This window comes from Erythrolamprus reginae, chromosome 11 (assembly GCF_031021105.1).
Source record: "Erythrolamprus reginae isolate rEryReg1 chromosome 11, rEryReg1.hap1, whole genome shotgun sequence".
In the NCBI taxonomy this organism is placed as follows: Eukaryota; Metazoa; Chordata; class Lepidosauria; order Squamata; family Dipsadidae; genus Erythrolamprus; species Erythrolamprus reginae.
Genome location: NC_091960.1, coordinates 9,785,249 through 9,804,438, shown reverse-complemented (window position 1 = coordinate 9,804,438; position 19,190 = coordinate 9,785,249). Strand labels below are relative to the sequence as shown.

General features: G+C 44.2%; 1 protein-coding gene across 1 annotated transcript in view; it reads right to left on the bottom strand.

Annotated features, from left to right (window-relative positions):
* ATP4A (ATPase H+/K+ transporting subunit alpha) overlaps positions 1 to 19,190 on the bottom strand; it is a 58,970-nt gene that overhangs the window by 12,396 nt on the left and 27,384 nt on the right. The window contains exons 9-18 of the mRNA XM_070763962.1: positions 18,875 to 19,073; positions 18,134 to 18,243; positions 17,000 to 17,134; positions 14,920 to 15,112; positions 12,699 to 12,874; positions 10,515 to 10,651; positions 10,208 to 10,358; positions 5,526 to 5,694; positions 4,234 to 4,388; positions 1,847 to 1,970 (exon numbers count right to left, since the gene is read on the bottom strand). Of these exons, the coding sequence (XP_070620063.1) occupies positions 1,847 to 1,970; positions 4,234 to 4,388; positions 5,526 to 5,694; positions 10,208 to 10,358; positions 10,515 to 10,651; positions 12,699 to 12,874; positions 14,920 to 15,112; positions 17,000 to 17,134; positions 18,134 to 18,243; positions 18,875 to 19,073 (1,549 nt within the window). The remainder of the gene's footprint in view (positions 1 to 1,846; positions 1,971 to 4,233; positions 4,389 to 5,525; positions 5,695 to 10,207; positions 10,359 to 10,514; positions 10,652 to 12,698; positions 12,875 to 14,919; positions 15,113 to 16,999; positions 17,135 to 18,133; positions 18,244 to 18,874; positions 19,074 to 19,190) is intronic.

The window sequence follows — 19,190 nt, the reverse complement described above, 5'->3', positions numbered from 1 at the left end:
TCTTTTTAAACTTTTAAAAATATTTTAAATTGATTTGGATTTGTTACGATTTGTTATATTTTGCTGTGAGCCGCCCCGAGTCCGCGGAGAGGGGCGGCATACAAATCTAAATAATAAATAAATAAATAAATAAATAAATAAATCTTATCTTCTGGCTTCTAGGCAGGATGGTATATTTATAATAATAATAATTTCCTGGCTTGTCTCTTTTCCATCTATTTTTATTTTAATACGGCCATTGAAATGACCCTACAAATGCCACTTTGCAGCATTTTAAAAAGGTTATTTGTCAGGACCTGGTGCTCCCCACAGGTACTGTATTGAATCTTGTAAACTCTAGCCCTAATTTTGATGTCCTTTTCTAACCCAGCATCCTAGAAACATAGAAACATAGAAGACTGACGGCAGAAAAAGACCTCATGGTCCATCTAGTCTGCCCTTATACTATTTCCTGTATTTTATCTTACAATGGATATATGTTTATCCCAGGCATGTTTAAATTCAGTGACTGGATTTACCAACCACGTCTGCTGGAAGTTTGTTCCAAGGATCTACTACTCTTTCAGTAAAATAATATTTTCTCATGTTGCTTTTTATCTTTCCCCCAACTAACTTCAGATTGTGTCCCCTTGTTCTTGTGTTCACTTTACTATTAAAAACACTTCCCTCCTGAACCTTATTTAACCCTTTAACATATTTAAATGTTTCGATCATGTCCCCCCTTTTCCTTCTGTCCTCCAGACCAGTGATTTTCAACCTTTTTTGAGCCGTGGCACATTTTTTACATTTACAAAATCCTGGGGCATACCACCAACCAAAATGACACAAAATGACACCCAAAGACCAGTGTTCTCTCTACATTTTTTTGGGGGTGGGCGGAAAAGTATAGTGTCTGAGCGGCAGTCCCTTCGGGACTGGGCGACACAGAAATAATAATAAAATTTCCCTCTCGGCTTCTGGGCAGGTTTGGAAAACTCTGAGTTGATGATTTTTAAGTGAGTGATTGCTCACCTGCTCAGCTTAGAGGGAACTATGCCCAAGACACTCTCCTCTCTTTTTCAATCCCTGTCTCCTCCCCACCCTTGTGTGTGTGTGTGTATATACACACTCTTGAAACATTTCCAAAAACAGGTGAGGGCTGGGTTTTTTCCTCTTATTCTTTGGGTGCTTTTTATCATATGCTTTAAATCAAGAGTCACTTCTCTCTCTCTTTTGTTTCTCTCTCTTTCCTCTCATTCTCTGTCTCAATCATTTTCTCATTTCTCTTTTTTCCTCCCCTTTTTGCTCATTTCTCTCTCTCTCCTTTCCTCTCCTTTTCTCTCTCTCTTTCTTTCTCACTCTTTCTTTCTTTTTCTCTCTTTTCTCTCTCTCTCTTGATTTCTCTCTCTCTCACACTCTCTTTCTCTCTCTCTTTCTTTCTCTCTCTTTCTCTCTTTCTCTCTCTCTCAGCAAAAAGTTGTGAGACCAGAACCTGAGCTTTCTTCTTCGCGGCACACCTGACCATGTCTCGCGGCACACTAGTGTGCCACAGCACACTGGTTGAAAAACACTGCTCCAGACTATACAGATTGAGTTCATTAAGTCTTTCCTGATACGTTTTTGGGACTCCAGTACCTAGAATTCCCTACTGGTGTAGGAGATATAGTCCCCCTGATCCATCTGGAGAGACCTCTGTTGGATAAGGCTAATTAAAACATATTCTAGTAAGGTATCTTTAAAAAAAAAAAGAACTTTGGAGGCTTATTTTAAAGTTTAATTTTAAAAAGCACATCGCTTTCTAGCAAATGCATTCTCTCTTTGGTTAGCTCTAACCACTAGGTGGCGCCTTCTTTGCATGCGTTCATACCAATCTGGAAATAGGAATAGACAGCTAGGGCTTCGTTGACCAGGCGGTCCCGTCGAGGGTTTCGGGGCTTCAGGTGCATGATGTCGCTCTCAGCCTTTTCATAGGCCAGTGAAACCGAGGGGAACTATGGGGGAAGACAGAATATCCAAAATAAGCATTTGACATACAAGGGCAGGGTTAAATTCACTCCAGACGTGCTATGATGGACTCTGAAACTTTTGGATGGTGGATGAAAACCTTTTGGAGCAAGCGCAGGCTTTAAATCTCTCCCGTCAACTAAACAATGTCGCTTGGCGGGAGCCAGGGGAAGAGCCTTCTCTGTGGCGGCCCCGGCCCTCTGGAACCAACTCCCCCCAGAGATTAGAATGGCCCCCACCCTCCTTGCCTTTCGTAAACTACTTAAAACCCACCTCTGCCGCCAGGCATGGGGGAATTAAGATTTCTTCTCCCCCCAGGCCGTTACAATGGTATGCATGGTATGTTTGTATGTGTGTTTGGTTTTCTATATTAAGGGGCTTTAATTTGCTTTTAGTAGTGGATTATTATTGTATATTGTCTATGATTGCTGTTAGCTGCCCCAAGTTTTCGGAGAGGGGCAGCATATAAATCCAGTAAAACTTGAAACTTGAAACTTGAACTCTAAGGTTGGATTCATGCAACACACTTAACCTAGTACAGTGGTACCTCTACCTACGAATGCCTCTACTTACGAACTTTTCTAGATAAGAACCATGTTCAAGATTTTTTTGCCTCTTCTCAAGAACCATTTCCCGCTTACAAACCCGAGCCTCCGATATTGTAACCAGAAAAGGCAGGGCCTCTCTAGGAATCTCCTGGGAGGAAACAGCCAGAAAAGATGGGGAGAAGCATCTGTGGGGCCTCTCCAGGAATCTCCTCGGAGGAAACAGGGCTGGAAAAGGCAGGGAGAAGCCTCCATGGGGCCTCTCCAGGAATCTCCTGGGAGGAAACAGGGCCTCCACCCTCCCTGTACATTGCATTATTTGCTTTTACATTGATTCCTATAGGAAAAATTGTTTCTTCTTTCAAACGTTTCTACTTAAGAACCTGGTCATGGAACGAATTAAGCTCGTAAGTAGAGGTACCACTTTGTATCACTTGGGTTTACCTTGACCATCCTAACCAATTAGGCTAAATGTGTGGAATACTGCATTCAGTTTTGGTCGCCACGATGCAAAAAGGATATTGAGACTCTAGTAAAAGTGCAGAGAAGAGCGACAAAGAGGATTAGGGGACTGGAGGCTAAAACATATGAAGAATGGTTGCAGGAACTGGGCATGGCTAGTTTAATGATAAGAAGGACCAGGGGAGACATGATAGCAGTGTTCCAATATCTCAGGAGTTGCCACAAAGAAGAGGGAGTCAAGCTATTCTCCAAAGGACCTGAGGGCAGAACAAGAAGCAATGGGTGGAAACTAAACAAGGAGAGAAGTAAGAACTAAGGAGAAATGTTCTGACAGTCAACAGTTAATCCGTGGAACATCTTGCCTCCAGAAGTTGTGAATGCCCCAACACTGGAAGTTTTTAAGCAGATGTTGGATAACCATCTGTCTGAAGTGGTGTAGGGTTTCCTGCCTAGCAGGGGGTTGGACTAGAAGACCTCCAAGGTCCCTTCCAACTCTTATTAAATTGGCCTAAATTGGTTAGCTACCTCAAAATTAAACTATTAAGAAAAATAACCCACTTTATAACCCATAAATGCAGCCACTGGCTTAATGGGTTTAGTGTGTTGTGTGAATGCACCAGTGATATTGCCTTAAACAGGTTGGGTTAACCCTTCAGGCTAAGCCAGGATGAAGTTTGTTTCAAAAGAAGTGGCTTATACATCCACAAAATTAAAGATGGTTTAGAGGGGTGGTGGTATCTCTTATTCTGCTTCCTTTAGGACAGTGATTTTCAACCTTTTTTGAGCCGCGGCACATTTTTTACATTTACAAAACCATGGGGCACATTGAGTGGGGGGGGGGGCGGCTAAAAAAATATTGGACAAAAAAATTCTCTCTCTTCCTCCCTTTTGCTCTATTTCTCTCTCCCTCTTTCTCTCCCTTCCTCTTTTTTCTCTCTCCATCCCTCTTTCTTTCTGTCTTCCTTCTTTCCTCTTTTTTTTGCTCTCTTTCTCTCTCCCTCCCTCCCTCCCTCTATGTCTTTCTCTCTCCCACCTTCCCTCCCTCTCTTTCTCTCTCTCTTGCTCTCTCTCTTGTTCTCTTTCTCTTTCTTTCTCTCTCTTTCTTTCTTTCTCTCTTGTTTTCTTTCTTTCTTTCTCTCTCTCTTGTTTTCTTTCTCTGAGCTTCGCGGCACACCTGACCATGTCTCGCGGCACACTAGTGTGCCACGGCACACTGGTTGAAAAACACTGCTTTAGGACTCACAATGTCTGTGCACAGCTCGATAAAGAGGATGGTGATGCAGCCAAGAGGAAGAGGGACACTGACGGTGATGTAGATCAAGTAAGGGGTCAGCTCAGGGATGTTCTTGGTCAAGGTATAAGCAATGGATTTCTTGAGGTTGTCAAAGATCAGGCGCCCTGGAGGAGAAACAAAAGAGAAAAATGCAGGACATAAATGGTTTCCTTCTATGTGTTGCAAGAGTCACAGTGGCGCAGTGGTTAGAGTGCAGTACTGCAGGCTGCTACTGCTGACTGCTGGCTGCCTACAATTTGGCAGTTCAAATCTCACCAGGCTCCAGGTTGACTCAGCCTTCCATCCTTCCTAAGGCAGTAAAACAAGTAACACTCGATCTCACATTGAGGGCTACATAAGGGTTGTGTTTGACCTCAGGGATTGCATGAGAATGCATGGCTAGCTTGACGTTACTCATGTCAGGGGTGCCTGTGGCAGCCTGAGTGCTGCATCTGCAAAAACAGGCTCCTGAGCTCCATTTAAAGTCATAATGCTGAGCCGAGGTGGCACAGCAGGTAGAGTGCAGCACTGCAAACCACTAAAGCTGACTGTAGACCTGTAGGTCAGCGGTTCAAATCTCATCACCGGCTCAAGGTTGACTCAGCCTTCCATCCTTCTGAAGTGGGGAAAATAAGGACCCAGATTGTGGAGGGAATATTGTGGAGGCAATATGCTGGCTCTGTTAAAAATGTGTGATTGCGAACGTGTAAGCCACCCTGAGTCTAAGGAGAAGGGGGGCATACAAACAAACAAACAAACAAACAAACAAACAAATAAATGTTTTCCTGCAGCCTTCTGTCAGCAAAAATGGAACTTGGGAGGCACATGGGGCCCCCACAAGCTCCATTTTCACTGACAGAAGGCTACAGGAGGCTGTCATGGCTGAAAATAGAGCCTGGGACGGCTACGACCAGCCCTCCCAAGCTCCATTTTTGCTGGCAGATGCACTACGGGCTGCTCTGTTGTTTTCAGGTTGGCCTTGCAGGCCAGATCTAAGCCTTGAATTTGACACCCCTTCAATAAAATGAGGACCCCTAATCTCACCAGGCTCAAGGTTGATTCAGCCTTCCATCCTTCCGAGGTCAGTAAAATGAGGAGCCAGATTGTTGCGGGCAATTGGCTGACACTGTAAACCACTTAGAGCGGGCTGTAAAGCACTGTGAAGCGGTATATAAGTCTAAGCACTATTGCTCATGTTCTAGGTTTGTGAAGACAACCTATCTCAGAATCTCTCTAAGCAAGGGATCCTCCCAGGAACTGACCCTGCTCAACGCCGGTGACAATGGAGGCAAAGTTGTCATCCAACAAGATCATATCTGCAGCATTCTTGGCTGCATCGGATCCAGCAATGCCCATCGCGACTCCGATATCGGCTTTCTTCAGCGCCGGGGAATCATTCACCCCATCTCCTGTAACAGCCACAATTGCACCCTGTGGACAAGAGTGAGAAGTGTGAGACTTGGGTTCTACGCACAGGATTCAGAACAAAGATTTGTAATGAGCAACCCTTCTCTTTAATATTCCGTCTGCTCACAGGGTTTGCTACACCGTGTCTTTCTTCCTGCGAAACTGTCGATACCTTATCTCTGCAAAGTAGTGTTGGCTTGTCTCGGTTAGCTAGGCTATGAAACCTTGGACAACAACGAGCAGAGAATTTTAACAGAGCGTGGATGTGTGATAAAGCCAAGCCACAGACTTAGTTAAATAAGTATTATTTACATATAAACTAAATATAAACAATCCAGAATAAGCATGAAGCAAATACAGAATAATACGCACTGAGCAATTATAAGATTAGCACAAAGCAAAATACAATACAGTGATACCTCATCTTACAAACGCCTCGTCATACAAACTTTTCAAGATACAAACCCGGGGTTTAAGATTTTTTTGCCTCTTCTTACAAACTATTTTCACCTTACAAACCCACCGCTGCCGCTGGGATGCCCCGCCTCCGGACTTCCGTTGCCGGTGAAGCACCCGTTTTTGTGCTGCTGGGATTCCCCTGAGGTTCTCCTTCATGAGAAACCCCACCTCCAGACATGTTTTTGTGATGCTGCAGGGGAATCCCAGCAGGGGAATCCCAGCAGTGCAAAAACGGACACTTCGCTGGCAACGGAAGTCTGGAGGTGGGGTTTCCCAGCGAAGGGAGCCTCAGTGAAATCCCAGCATCGCAAAAACACAGAGGTCCGGAGGTGGGGTTTCGAGGACTTCGGTGTTTTTGCAATGCTGCAATTTCACTGATGCTCCCTTCACTGGGAAACCCCACCTCCTGACTTCCATTGCCAGCGAAGCGCTCGTTTTTGCAACACTGGGATTTTCCTGCTGGGATTCCCCTGCAGCATCGCAAAAACACAGAAGTCCGGAGGTGGGGTTTCCCATGGAGGGGAGCTTCAGGGGAAATCCCAGCAGCGCAAAAACGGGAGCTTTGGCTGGCAAAAGGGGTGAATTTTGGGCTTGCACGCATTAATCCCTTTTCCATTGATTCCTATGGGAAACATTGTTTCGTCTTACAAACTTTTCACCTTGAGAACCTCATCCTGGAACCAATTAAGTTTGTAAGACAAGGTATCACTGTATAGATAATAAGCACGAAGCTTATACAGGCATGGAGCTTAAACACAACTCCCCCTTCTCTCAGGCAAAGTGAAAAGGAAATGACCGAGCAGAATAATGAGCTTTTATAGCTTCAATGAGGAAGTGACGAAACAGCCTTGAATATTAACTCTTCAAGTACAAGTTAACTCTTTAAGTGACAGTACAGTTTTACAGTAGCAACTGTAACATTTAAAGTGACAGTACAAGTTTACAGTGGCAAACCCTAAAACACATGTACTCCTGTACTAACAAGTAGTCTCACGATCGAAACTTCTGATTGCAGAGACAAGCTAAGGGGTTTCCTCCAGTCGTGAGCCTTTTGTATTGACACAGACTTCAGAGGAGAATCAGAACTGCATAAGAAACAATTACTGCCAACCTGCCTTCCATTGAGGACCTGTATACTGCATGAGTCAAAAAGAGGGCGGGGAAAATATCTACAGACCCCTCCTGGACATAAATTATTTCAACTCCTACCCTCAAAATGACACTAAAGAGCACTGCACACCAAGACAACTAGACACAAGAATAATTTCTTCCCGAATGCCATCACTCTGCTAAACAGTACCCTCAACACTTAAACTATTGCAAAGTCTGCACTACTATTAATCTTCTCATCATTCCCATCACCCATCTCCTCTCACTAATGACTGCACGACTGTAACTTTGTGGCTTGTATTCTTATGATTTATATTGACTGTTTCCTAATGTGATATGGTTGCTTATTTGTATACGATGACTAGGGGTGGGCTACTGCCCGGATGGTGGAGAACACAGTGGGGTAGCGAAAATTGAACTCTACCCCAGAACACCCAATTTGCACTGAAAGACGTTGAAAGAAAATGCATAAGCCACGGCTACAGGGTGATAGTAAAAATTTTGGTAGCCCTTCATTGACTATGACTATCATTAATAGAATAGAATAGAATTTTTATTGGCCAAGTGTAATTGGACACACAAGGAACTTGTCTTGGTGCAGATGCTCTCAGCGTACACAAAATAAAATATACATTTGTCAAGAATCATGTCGTACGGCACTTAATGATTGTCATAGGGGTCAAATAAGCAATGAAGAAGCAATATTAATAAAAATCTTAGGATATAAGCAACAAGTTACAGTCATACAGTCAACATGGGAGGAAATGGGTGATAGGAATGATGAGAAAAACTAGTAGAATAGAAGTGCAGATTTAGTAGAAAGTCTGACAGTGTTGAGGGAATTATTTGTTTAGTAGAGTGATGGCGTTTTGGAAAAAAATTGTTCTTGTGTCTAGCTGTCTTGGTGTGCAGTGCTCTGTAGCGACGTTTTGAGGGTAGGAGTTGAAACAATTTGTGTCCAGGATGTTAGGGGTCAGTAAATATTTTAAGTGTTATACCTTGCAATTCTTGACGAATGTATCTTTTACTTTATTTATTCATTCATTCATTCATTCGTTTGTTTGTTTGTTTATTTATTTATTTATCAAATTTGTATGCCGCCCCTCTCCGTAGACTCTGTAGATTTATGTATAGTGAGAGCATATGCACCAAGACAAATTCCTTGTATGTCCATTCACACTTGGCCAATAAACAATTCTATCCTATCCTATCTTATTCTATTCTATCCTATCCAAACCTATGTTTAAAATATTGATTTCTGAATTTTGGGTAGGAAAAGTGTGTGTATGTGCAGGGGAGAATAGGGGCATCGTATAGATGGAAAAATACAGTAATTAGAAGCTTCCTAATATCAGAACTGGTCCACCCAAAAGGAGCAGACGCTGTGTGGTTCAGACATTTCAATATATCCCAGAGTAATGCAATTAAAAACACTTGTCCATTCAGCCTAATGTATTTTACAAAGCAATTATGAAGATTTTTAAAAAATGGCAACCCTGAATTGTATTATCTTTGGAGGATGGGGAGGATGCAGACAATTATTTAATTATGTCTACATAGCATGCTTAATTTGTTTACTGGATTCATCAAAACCCACCTGGGAAATTTATATCAAATTATAAATCAGTCGTGATTTATGGGGTTACACAAATCAATTATCTATATTATGGTAATTGGCCTTTATACATATTAAAACCATAAGGGGAAAAAAATCTACGGGGAGAATTATCAGTGCTTGATATTTTGTATAAATGATGCTACTGCTTCTGTAAATTTATTTATTTTATTTATTTATTGGATTTGTATGCCGCCCCTCTCTGCAGACTCGGGGCGGCTAACAACAGCAACAAAAACAGCATGTAAATCCAATCCTAAAAATATCTAAAAAAAACCCTTATTTATAAAACCAAACATACATACAAACAAGCATACCATGCATAAATTGTAAAGGCTTAGGGTGAAATAATATCTCAGTTCCCCCATGCCTGATGGCAGAGATGGCTTTTTAGGAGCTTACGAAAGGCGAGGAGGGTGGGGGCAATTCTAATCTCTGGGGGGAGTTGGTTCCAGAGGGTCGGGGCTGCCACAGAGAAGGCTTTTCCCCTGGGCCCCGCCAAATGACATTGTTTTGTTGATGGGGCCCGGAGAAGGCCCACTCTGTGGGACCTAACCGGTCGCTGGGATTCGTGCGGCAGAAGGCGGTCTTGGAGATATTCTGGTCCGATGCCATGAAGGGCTTTAAAGGTCATAACCAACACTTCGAATTGTGACTGGAAATTGATCGGCAACCAATGCAGACTGCGGAGTGTTGGTGTAACATGGGCATACCTGGGGAAGCCCATGACTGCTCTTGCAGCTGCATTCTGCACGATCTGAAGTTTCCGAACACTTTTCAAAGGTAGCCCCATGTAGAGAGCATTACAGTAGTCGAACCTCGAGGTGATGAGGGCATGAGTGACTGTGAGCAGTGACCCCCGGTCCAAATAGGGCCGCAACTGGTGCACCAGGCGATCCTGGGCAAACGCCCCCCTCGCCACAGCTGAAAGATGGTTCTCTAATGTGAGCTGTGGATCGAGGAGGACGCCCAAGTTGCGGACTCTCTCTGAGGGGGTCAATAATTCCCCCCCCAGGGTGATGGACGGACAGATGGGATTGTCCTTGGGAGGCAAAACCCGCAGCCACTCCGTCTTATCAGGGTTGAGTTTGAGTCTGTTGACACCCATCCAGGCCCCAACAGCCTCCAGACACCGGCACATCACTTCCACTGCTTCGTTGATTGGACATGGGGTGGAGATGTACAGCTGGGTATCATCCGCGTACTGATGATACCTCACCCTATGCCCTTGGATGATCTCACCCAGCGGTTTCATGATGCTAACTGGTTCTGTAAATGTTCTGGTTTCAATGGGAATGTAAAAAGTAGGTGTCAAATATATCTACATTTCTCAACAAGAAGTTTGGACCTTACCAGTTTCTGACAGCTTTCTACAATGATGAGCTTCTGCTGTGGAGAGGTGCGAGCAAAGACCATCTCTGGATGCATCTTGAGGATCTCAACCAACTCTTCACTTTCCATATCTTTCAATTGACCTCCATTGATCACACATGCCCGGGCATCTCTTGAAATAAGAAAGAAAAGCTTTTCAAGATCAGGACACTTCCTAGTAGCAACCCCAGCCATATGACATCTTCCCTTCCACAGAATATCTTTCTTGTCTGGTGCTGCTGTCATTCAAAGTAGCTTTTTAAACATGTCTGGGCATTAAGATGCTCACCGCTTGTTAACCTGATCTACAGGAATTCGGAGGCGGGTGGCGATATCTTCCACAGTTTCGCTGCCCTCTGAGATGATGCCAACACTGGCAGCGATAGCCTTGGCGGTGATTGGATGGTCTCCTGTTACCATGATCACCTGGGGGGGGGGGAAATGGGAGGGGGGGGAATTACAGCAATCTAAAGACTCATCTATACCGCCAGACCTGGGGCCATTAGATTCTAGCCCCCTGGCCGATGAATGGCATGTATGTTGTTGTTGATTGGGTATGATTGATTTTTAATAATGGGGATTTTAGTTTAGATTTAGTGGGTTCATATTAATTGGATTTGTATTTGTACCGCATTGTTCTTTTATAAGTTGTGAGCCGCCCTGAGTCTTTGGAGAGGGGTGGCATATAAATTAGATAGATAGATAGATAGATAGATAGATAGATAGATAGATAGATAGATAGATAGATAGACAGATAGATAGAGATTGATGGATAGATATAGATAGATAGATAGATAGATAGATAGATAGATATAGATAGATAGATAGATAGATAGATAAAGATAGGTAGGTAGGTAGAGATAGATAGATAGGTAGAGATAGATAGATAGAGATAGATAGATAGAGAGATAGGTAGGTAGGTAGGTAGGTAGATAGAGATAGATAGATAGATAGATAGAGATAGATAGATAGATAGATAGATAGATAGAGATAGGTAGGTAGGTAGATAGATAGATAGATAGAGATTGATAGATAGATAGATAGAGATAGATAGATAGAGATAGATAGATAGAGATAGAGATAGATAGATAGATAGATAGATAGATAGATAGATAGATAGATAGATAGATAGATGATAGATAGATTTGCTGACTTCTGGTTGGACCAGAAGGCCTGCTCTTTTGCTCTCCCCAAGCTCCAGAGCCTTTCCAGGAGTCTGGGAAGGGCAAAAACTGCCTTCCCCACCCCACTGGAGGATGAAAACAGGCCGTTTCCTGACTCCTAGTGGGCCCAGAAGTCCCAAAAACCAGCTGTTGCCGGACCTGAGCTCATATGGCCCCCAATATGGCTCCGCATGCCACTTCTGGCACACATGTCCTAGGTTTGCCATCACTGTCCTAGAATCTTGTAAGATTTCAACATGTCCAATGGCTTTCACAGCATTATTACAAATACTTTTCCAACCATTGAAATCATCAGAACATCTTGTTAGTACATTGGTACTCACCTGTTTTGGGGTTGCCATGTATTAAACTACCAATGGTAGTTTATGTAAAGATGTAATATGTCTTTAAGAGCTATGACTGGTTTGGCCATAAGGGGGTGCCAGTACCGTTCCCCGTGGGGGGAGTTATCTTTGAGAGTAACTGTGTGCGGTTTGTACTCTGTTGTTGATATTTGTATATACAGTGATACCTTGTCTTACAAACTTAATTGGTTCCGGGACGAGGTTCTTAAGGTGAAAAGTTTGTAAGACGAAACAATGTTTCCCATAGGAATCAATGGAAAAGCGATTAATGCATGCAAGCCCAAAATTCACCCCTTTTGCAAGCCGAAGCGCCCGTTTTTGTGCTGCTGGGATTCCGCTGAGGCTCCCCTCCATGGGAAACCACACCTCTAAACTTCTGTGTTTTTGTGATGCTGCAGGGGAATCCCAGCATTGCAAAAACGAGCGCTTCGCTGGCAACAGAAGTCCGGAGGTGGGGTTTCCCAGCGAAGGGAGCATCAGTGAAATCACAGCATCGCAAAAACACCAAAGTCCTCAAAACCCCACCTCTGGACCTCTGTGTTTTTGCGATGCTGCGATTTCACTGAGGCTCCCCTCGCTGGGAAACCCCACCTCTGGACTTCCGTTGCCAGTGAAGTGCCCGTTTTTGCGCTGCTGTGATTCCCCTGCTGTGATTCCCCTGCAGCATCACAAAAACACGGACGTCTGGAGGTGGGAGGGGAGCCTCAGGGGAATCCCAGCAGCAGAAAAACGGGTGCTTTGCTGGCAATGGAAGTCCGGAGGTGGAGCATCCCAGCGGCGGCGGTGCGTTTGTAAGGTGAAAATAGTTTGTAAGAAGAGGCAAAAAAATCTTAAACCCCAGGTTTGTATCTCGAAAAGTTTGTATGACGAGGCGTTTGTAAGACGAGGTATCACTGTATTTGTAAATAATACTTTATTACATACTAATACATCTGATGAACTTACCCGGATACCTGCAGTACGGCATTTCATGACGGCATCCGGCACAGTGGCTCTGGGTGGGTCAATCATCGAGATAAGGCCTGCAAAGCATAGCCCACTAGTGGGGAAGTTCATTTCGTCACTGTCAAAGTGGTAGCCATGGGGGAACTCATTCTGGGGAAGGTAAAGGTGGCAGAAACCTGTGGACAAGAGAGAAGCATTGTGAGACCTATTTCATAAGCTTCTAAGTCCAATTATTCATTCAAATTCAATACAGCTCCGTCTTCACTTAGGCCCACAGTGCTCCAACTGGGCTTTTGGGGCTTCACTTGATATTTCAGGTTTCTCATAATCCAAGTCGTTGGCACTTAAAAAAAAATCTTTATTGAAGATAAATAGGGCAGGGGATACACAAAGCAAAAAGACTATGCGAATATTGGTACAAATGTATATGAATTTAGAGCATACAGTTATAAGTCAAAATACACACATATATAAAAGGAAAGAAAGGGAGAGAGAGAAGAAAGGAAAAAGGGAAAATAAAGAGAAGAGGAAAAAATAAAACATAGAAACATAGAAGACTGACGGCAGAAAAAGACCTCATGGTCCATGTAGTCTGCCCTTATACTATTTCCTGTATTTTTATCTTAGGATGGATCTATGTTTATCCCAGGCATGTTTAAATTCAGTTACTGTGGATTTATCTACCACGTCTGCTGGAAGTTTGTTCCAAGCATCTGCTACTCTTTCAGTAAAATAATATTTTCTCATGTTGCTTTTGATCTTTCCCCCAACTAACTTCAGATTGTGTCCCCTTGTTCTTGTGTTCACTTTCCTATTAAAAACACTTCCCTCCTGAACCTTATTTAACCCTTTGACATATTTAAACGTTTCGATCATTTCCCCCCTTTCCCTTCTGTCCTCCAGACTATACAGATTGAGAAGAAAGATTCTTTGAAAAGAAAGAAGAAGAAAGAAAGGAAGAGATAAATTCATATCTATAAATTTATCAGACGTAAATAGTGACAACGTATCTGTTGACCCGATTACTCTACAGCTTTTAAGATCTTAACTATCAGTACAGATTAAAGTTTTGAGTTTCTAAACTTGCGTTAGAGTTTAAATTTTGTCGTTTTGAATTTCTTCATCCTTTTATCAATGATTCATAATGTTATTTTATAGGTTTGTGGGTTAGTTGTTTGGGTGAAGGGTAAGAGGATGACACTGTCGAGGGTGTCGATGGGTAGTTCGGTAGTTGCCATACAAAGGATGAAGCTTGTTGTGGTTAGCTCTGGCCCAGCTCCTGCCCCAAGGACTGTGGATGTGGGGGAGACATCCACATGCTGCAGGCCTGTTTTGCCCCCCCCCCCGGTGGAATCTGCTGATGAAGGCTCCTCTGACCAAGAAGACATGAGTGACAGGGAGGAGGAGAGTGGGGCAGACAGCTCAGAAGGAGATCAATTCTCTAGCTCCTCCTTGGATTCGGAACAAGAGTTAATGATACAGCCACGCATGCGGAGAGTGATGCATAGGCAACAACAACTGAGAGATTATTATCAAAGAAAATGAGGCCACCTGTGGTTGGGTGGGGCTGTGGTCATTAGTGAGGCTGCTATAAATGGGTTTGGCCATTGTGGAGAATTATCTGATCCTTGTGTTTCGTGACTGCTTTACTGACTTTGACCTTTTGTGTGCTGATTTTCCCCCGCTTTTAAACTAAACCAGGGCAAAGTGTGTTTCAGAAAGAAGAAGGACTTTGAATTGCCTCACAGCTGCAAGCTAAGTATCACAGAACTGATAAGGGACTTGTACCAATTACCAGTTTGTTTGGAGATGAGGGCTCTTTGCTATAACAAAAGAGGGCTTGGTTTAAGCGAATTTTCATTATAAAGAACATTGTTTTGAATTTTCAAACGTGTGTGTGTCTGAAATTTGTACCTGTGAATTGTTGGGAGAATCTACCAGAGAGCCCGACAGATCAAAGCTCAAGAAGCTTGGAGACATTATTATTTAATTTTCCTGAATGCTACTCATGTAAAATACGTCTGAGACATTGTAGAAGAGTTCCATGGTGGTTCCTTGCAAGAGTATAATTGCTCCCTGGAAGAACGCAACGAGTGAGTGAAAGAGAAGATCCAGAAAGAGGGCATTTTGATGAGGTTCTTCTCAAAGATCGAGGTGCCCTACGAGTAGGGAGTTGCAGAGGTTTTTTAAAAAATTACTTAATGAAAAATTTCTTTCTTACCCAGCACACGCTCGCCCAGTCCACCAAGGTCCATATAAGCTGTTTGGAATGCTTCCCTCCATTGCTCGTCAAGGGCCAACTCCTGGCCCTTAATCATAATGGTGGAGCAGCGTTCCAGGATCCTCTCGGGAGCACCTTTCATCACCAGCAGATGGCGCTGGTCTCTGGGATTGTCAAGCTCATGGACAGAGAGCTGAAAGAAAGGGAAAGACCATAGAGTCCATGAGTTTTGCCTAGACCAGTGATGGCGAAACTTTTTTTCCTCAGGTGCCGAAAGAGCGTGCATGTGTGTGTTATCGTGCATGTGTGAGTGGCCACACCCATAATTCAATGTGGGGGCCCCGCGAAAACAGCTTCCTCCATCTCAAAGGCCCTCTGAGGGCCAGAAATGGCCTGTTTTCCAACTTCTAGTAGGCCCAATAGGCTTGTGTTTCATCCTTCCAGGCTCCAAAGGCTTCCCTGGAGCCAGGGGAGGGTAAAAACACCCTCCCTCGTCTCCCCGGAGGCGCTCTGGAAGTCAAAAACACCCTCTCAGAGCCTGTGTGCGAGCCAAAAATAATCTGGATGGCAACACTTGCAAGTTGGAGCTGAGCTAAGGCAACGGTTTGCCTGCCAGCAGATATGGCTCCTTGTGCCCCCTATGGCATTCACGCCATAGGTTTGCCATCACTGGTCTATACCCAATGTTTCAAGTTTCAAGTTTTATTGGATTTATATGCAGCCCCTCTCCGAAAACTCGGGGCGGCTAACAGCAATCATAAACAGTATACAATAATAATCCAATACTAAAAAACGAATTAAAAACCCCTTAGTATACAAAACCAAACATACATACAAACACACCATGCATACAATTATAATGGCCTAGGGGGAGAAGAAATCTTAATTCCCCCATGCCTGGCGGCAGAGGTGGATTTTAAGTAGCTTACGAAAGGCAAGGAGGGTGGGGGCAATCCTAATCTCTGGGGGGAGTTGGTTCCAGAGGGCCGGGGCCGCCACAGAGAAGGCTCTTCCCCTGGGTCCCGCCAAGCGGCATTGTTTAGTTGACGGGACCCGGAGAAGACCCACTCTGGGACCTAACTGGTCGCTGGGATTCGTGCGGCTGAAGGCGGTCCCTGAGATAATCTGGTCCGGTACCATGAAGGGCTTTATAGGTCATAACCAACACTTTGAATTGTGACTGGAAACTGATCGGCAACCAATGCAGACTGCGGAGTGTTGGTGTGACATGGGCATATTTAGGGAAGCCCATGATTGCTCTCGCAGATGCATTCTGCACGATCTGAAGTTTCTGAATACTTTTCAAAGGTAGCCCCATGTAGAGAGCGTTGCAGTAGTCGAGCCTCGAGGTGATGACAGCATGAGTGACTGTGAGCAGTGACTCCCGGTCCAAATAGGGTCACAACTGGTGCACCAGGCGAACCTGGGCGAATGCCCCCCTCGCCACAGCTGAAAGATGTTTCTCTAATGTGAGCTGTGCAACTTTCTAGCTTCTTGGCTTTTGGCAATGACCTATAAGTAGGAGGGAACCGAGGAGTTTGGTTTAAAATCCCAGGTTAATTCAGTCCGATTTGAATCAGAGTTCCTTTTGGTGACCCTTGTTGAACTTTGTTGGCATGTCTCGGTATAGCTAGGCTATGAGACCTTCGACATACACCGAGCAGAGAATTTTAACAGAGTGTGTGTGTGTGATAAAGCCAAAGAAACAAAGACACAGACTTAGTTATGCTTAATAAGTACTATTTACATATAGACAAAAGATAGAAACAATCCCATAACAAGCACTAAGCAAATACAATAAAATACGCACAAAGCTAATTACACTCCCCCTCTCAAGGCAAAGTAAAAATGACTGAGCAGAAATGTGCGTCACAGCGTCATTCGAGGGAAGGAGTACTGGCGCCCTGTAATGACGAACCAGCCTAGAATATTTAACTGTTTAAGTGACAGTACAATTTTACAGTAGCAACGGTAACATTTAAAGTGACAGTACAAGTTTACAGTGGCAAACCCTAACACACATTTACCATGTACTAACAAACTTCTTGGAACCAAAGGGGTCTGAAAGTCAGCGTCTCACCTGGAATTTGTTGGTGGAATTAAAGGGAATCTCACAGGTTTTTTTGTAGCGCTCCCGGTACTCCATGACGTTGCCGAGGGTGATTTCAGAGAATTTCAGTAGGGCTGTCTCTGAGGCATCTCCGATCACAATTCGCTGGGATTGAAAAGGGAGAGAAACACAGAAAGAGGATTAACACTTGTTGATGTGCTGGATGAATTTGCATTGATACAAGATTTAAAAAAATAAAATTTAAACTCCATATTTATACATATATTAATGCATATACCTCGCAAATATATATCTATAACATACATAGTTACATAATTCTAGGTCAGGGATGGCGGGTGTCATAGGTGGCACGTGGAGCCATATCTGCTCAACTCCAATGTGCATATATGTGCCGGCCAGCTGATTATCGGCTCGCCTGGAGGCTCTGGGAGGGCATTTTCAGCTTCCAGAGAGGCTCCAGCAGGGTGGGGAGGGCGCTTTTGCCTCTGGAGCCTGGGAAGCGCGGAAAATGGGCCTACCAGACCCCCAGATTTTGGGAAATGGGCTGTTTCAGGCCTTCAGAAGGCCTCCAGGGGCCAGAGACATCATCTGGAGGCTCGACTACTGTAACACTCTCTACATGGGGCTACCTTTAAAAAGTGTCTGCATTTACAATGTTGTACAGTGTTCCCTCGATTTTCACGGGTTCGAACTTCGCGAAAAGTCTATACCACGGTTTTTCAAAAATATTAATTAAAAAATATTTGGGTCCCCCCCCCATACCACGTGTTTTCCTGCCCGATGACATCATATGTCATTGCCAAACATTCGTCCACCTTTAATAAATATTTTTTTAAATAAACTTTAATAAATAAACATGGTGAGTAATAATCTTAATGGTTGCTAAGGGAATGGGAAATCGCAATTTAGGGGTTTAAAGTGTTAAGGGAAGGCCATAAATAGAGCATTTACTTCCGCATCTCTACTTCGCGGAAATTCGACTTTTGCAGGCGGTCTCGGAACGCATCCCCCGCGAAAAGTGGGGGAACACTGTACACCGCCCTGAGTCGCTTTGATAAGGGCAGCAGAGAAGTCTAATAAACAACAAATACGTAAATAAATAAATACACTAAATAAATAATAATCCATATTAATTTTTCTTACCCGTGGCACAGGTACATTATCCTGTCCTGATTTGAAAGAGGCCCGGTTGCAGAGGCTGACCACTTTACACAGAGCTCTCCATGTCTCCGAGGACTGGTCGAAACTTTGACCTGGAAGAAAGCAGAACAAGAGGTAACGGGCAGCAACGTGGCAGGTTGTCTTTACAGTAAGCTTAAGGTGGGCAACCTGGTGCCCATCGTTACCAACTGTCCCTCTGCTTGTTGCTAGGCCTTGCAAATACAGTGGTACCTCATGATACGAACCCCTTGTCTTACGAACAACCCGAGATACGAACCCGGGGTTCAGAAAATTTTTGCCTTTTCTTATGAACTTTTTTCTTCTTACGAACCTGCCGCCGCCGAGAAGCCCCGCCGCCCAGCTGTCGCTTTTTGAAACAGCCGGGGGGCTTCCCAGCATCCTGAACCCGAACGCCAAACCCGAACTTCCGGGTTCGGCGTTCGGGAGGCCGCCGAGAAGCCCCCCGGCTGTTTTAAAAGGTGACAGCCGGGCGGCGGGGCTTCCCGGCGGCCTCCCGAATGCTGAACCCGGAAGTTCGGGTTTGGCGTTCGGGTTCAAGAGGACGCTGGGCAGCACCCCCGGCTGTTTCAAAAGGTGTTTTTTTGCGGGGGGTTTTTTCCGTTGCACGGATTAATTGATTTTACATTGTTTCCTTACGAACTTCTCGTCTTACGAACCTCCCCCTGGAACCAATTAGGTTCATAAGATGAGGTATTACTGTACCTGATTGGTCTTCTGTAGTGTCCGCAGTGTGGATTTGGTTGTCGAACCAAAGATGCGAGACCGTCATTCGATTCTGGGTGAGCGTGCCGGTTTTATCCGAGCAGATGACTGAAGTAGAGCCCAGCGTTTCAACAGCTTCCAGGTTCTTGACCACGCAGTTCTTCCTGGCTAGTCGCTTGGCTGTGAGTGACAGACAGACCTATCCAAGGAGGACGAGAGGGAGGTGGGGTGGGGAGAAGGGATGGGAAATAAGTGAGGTCCAATATTTGGAACTTGGGATAACTAAAGTCAACTTAGGTTGAGTTCCTTCAGCCAT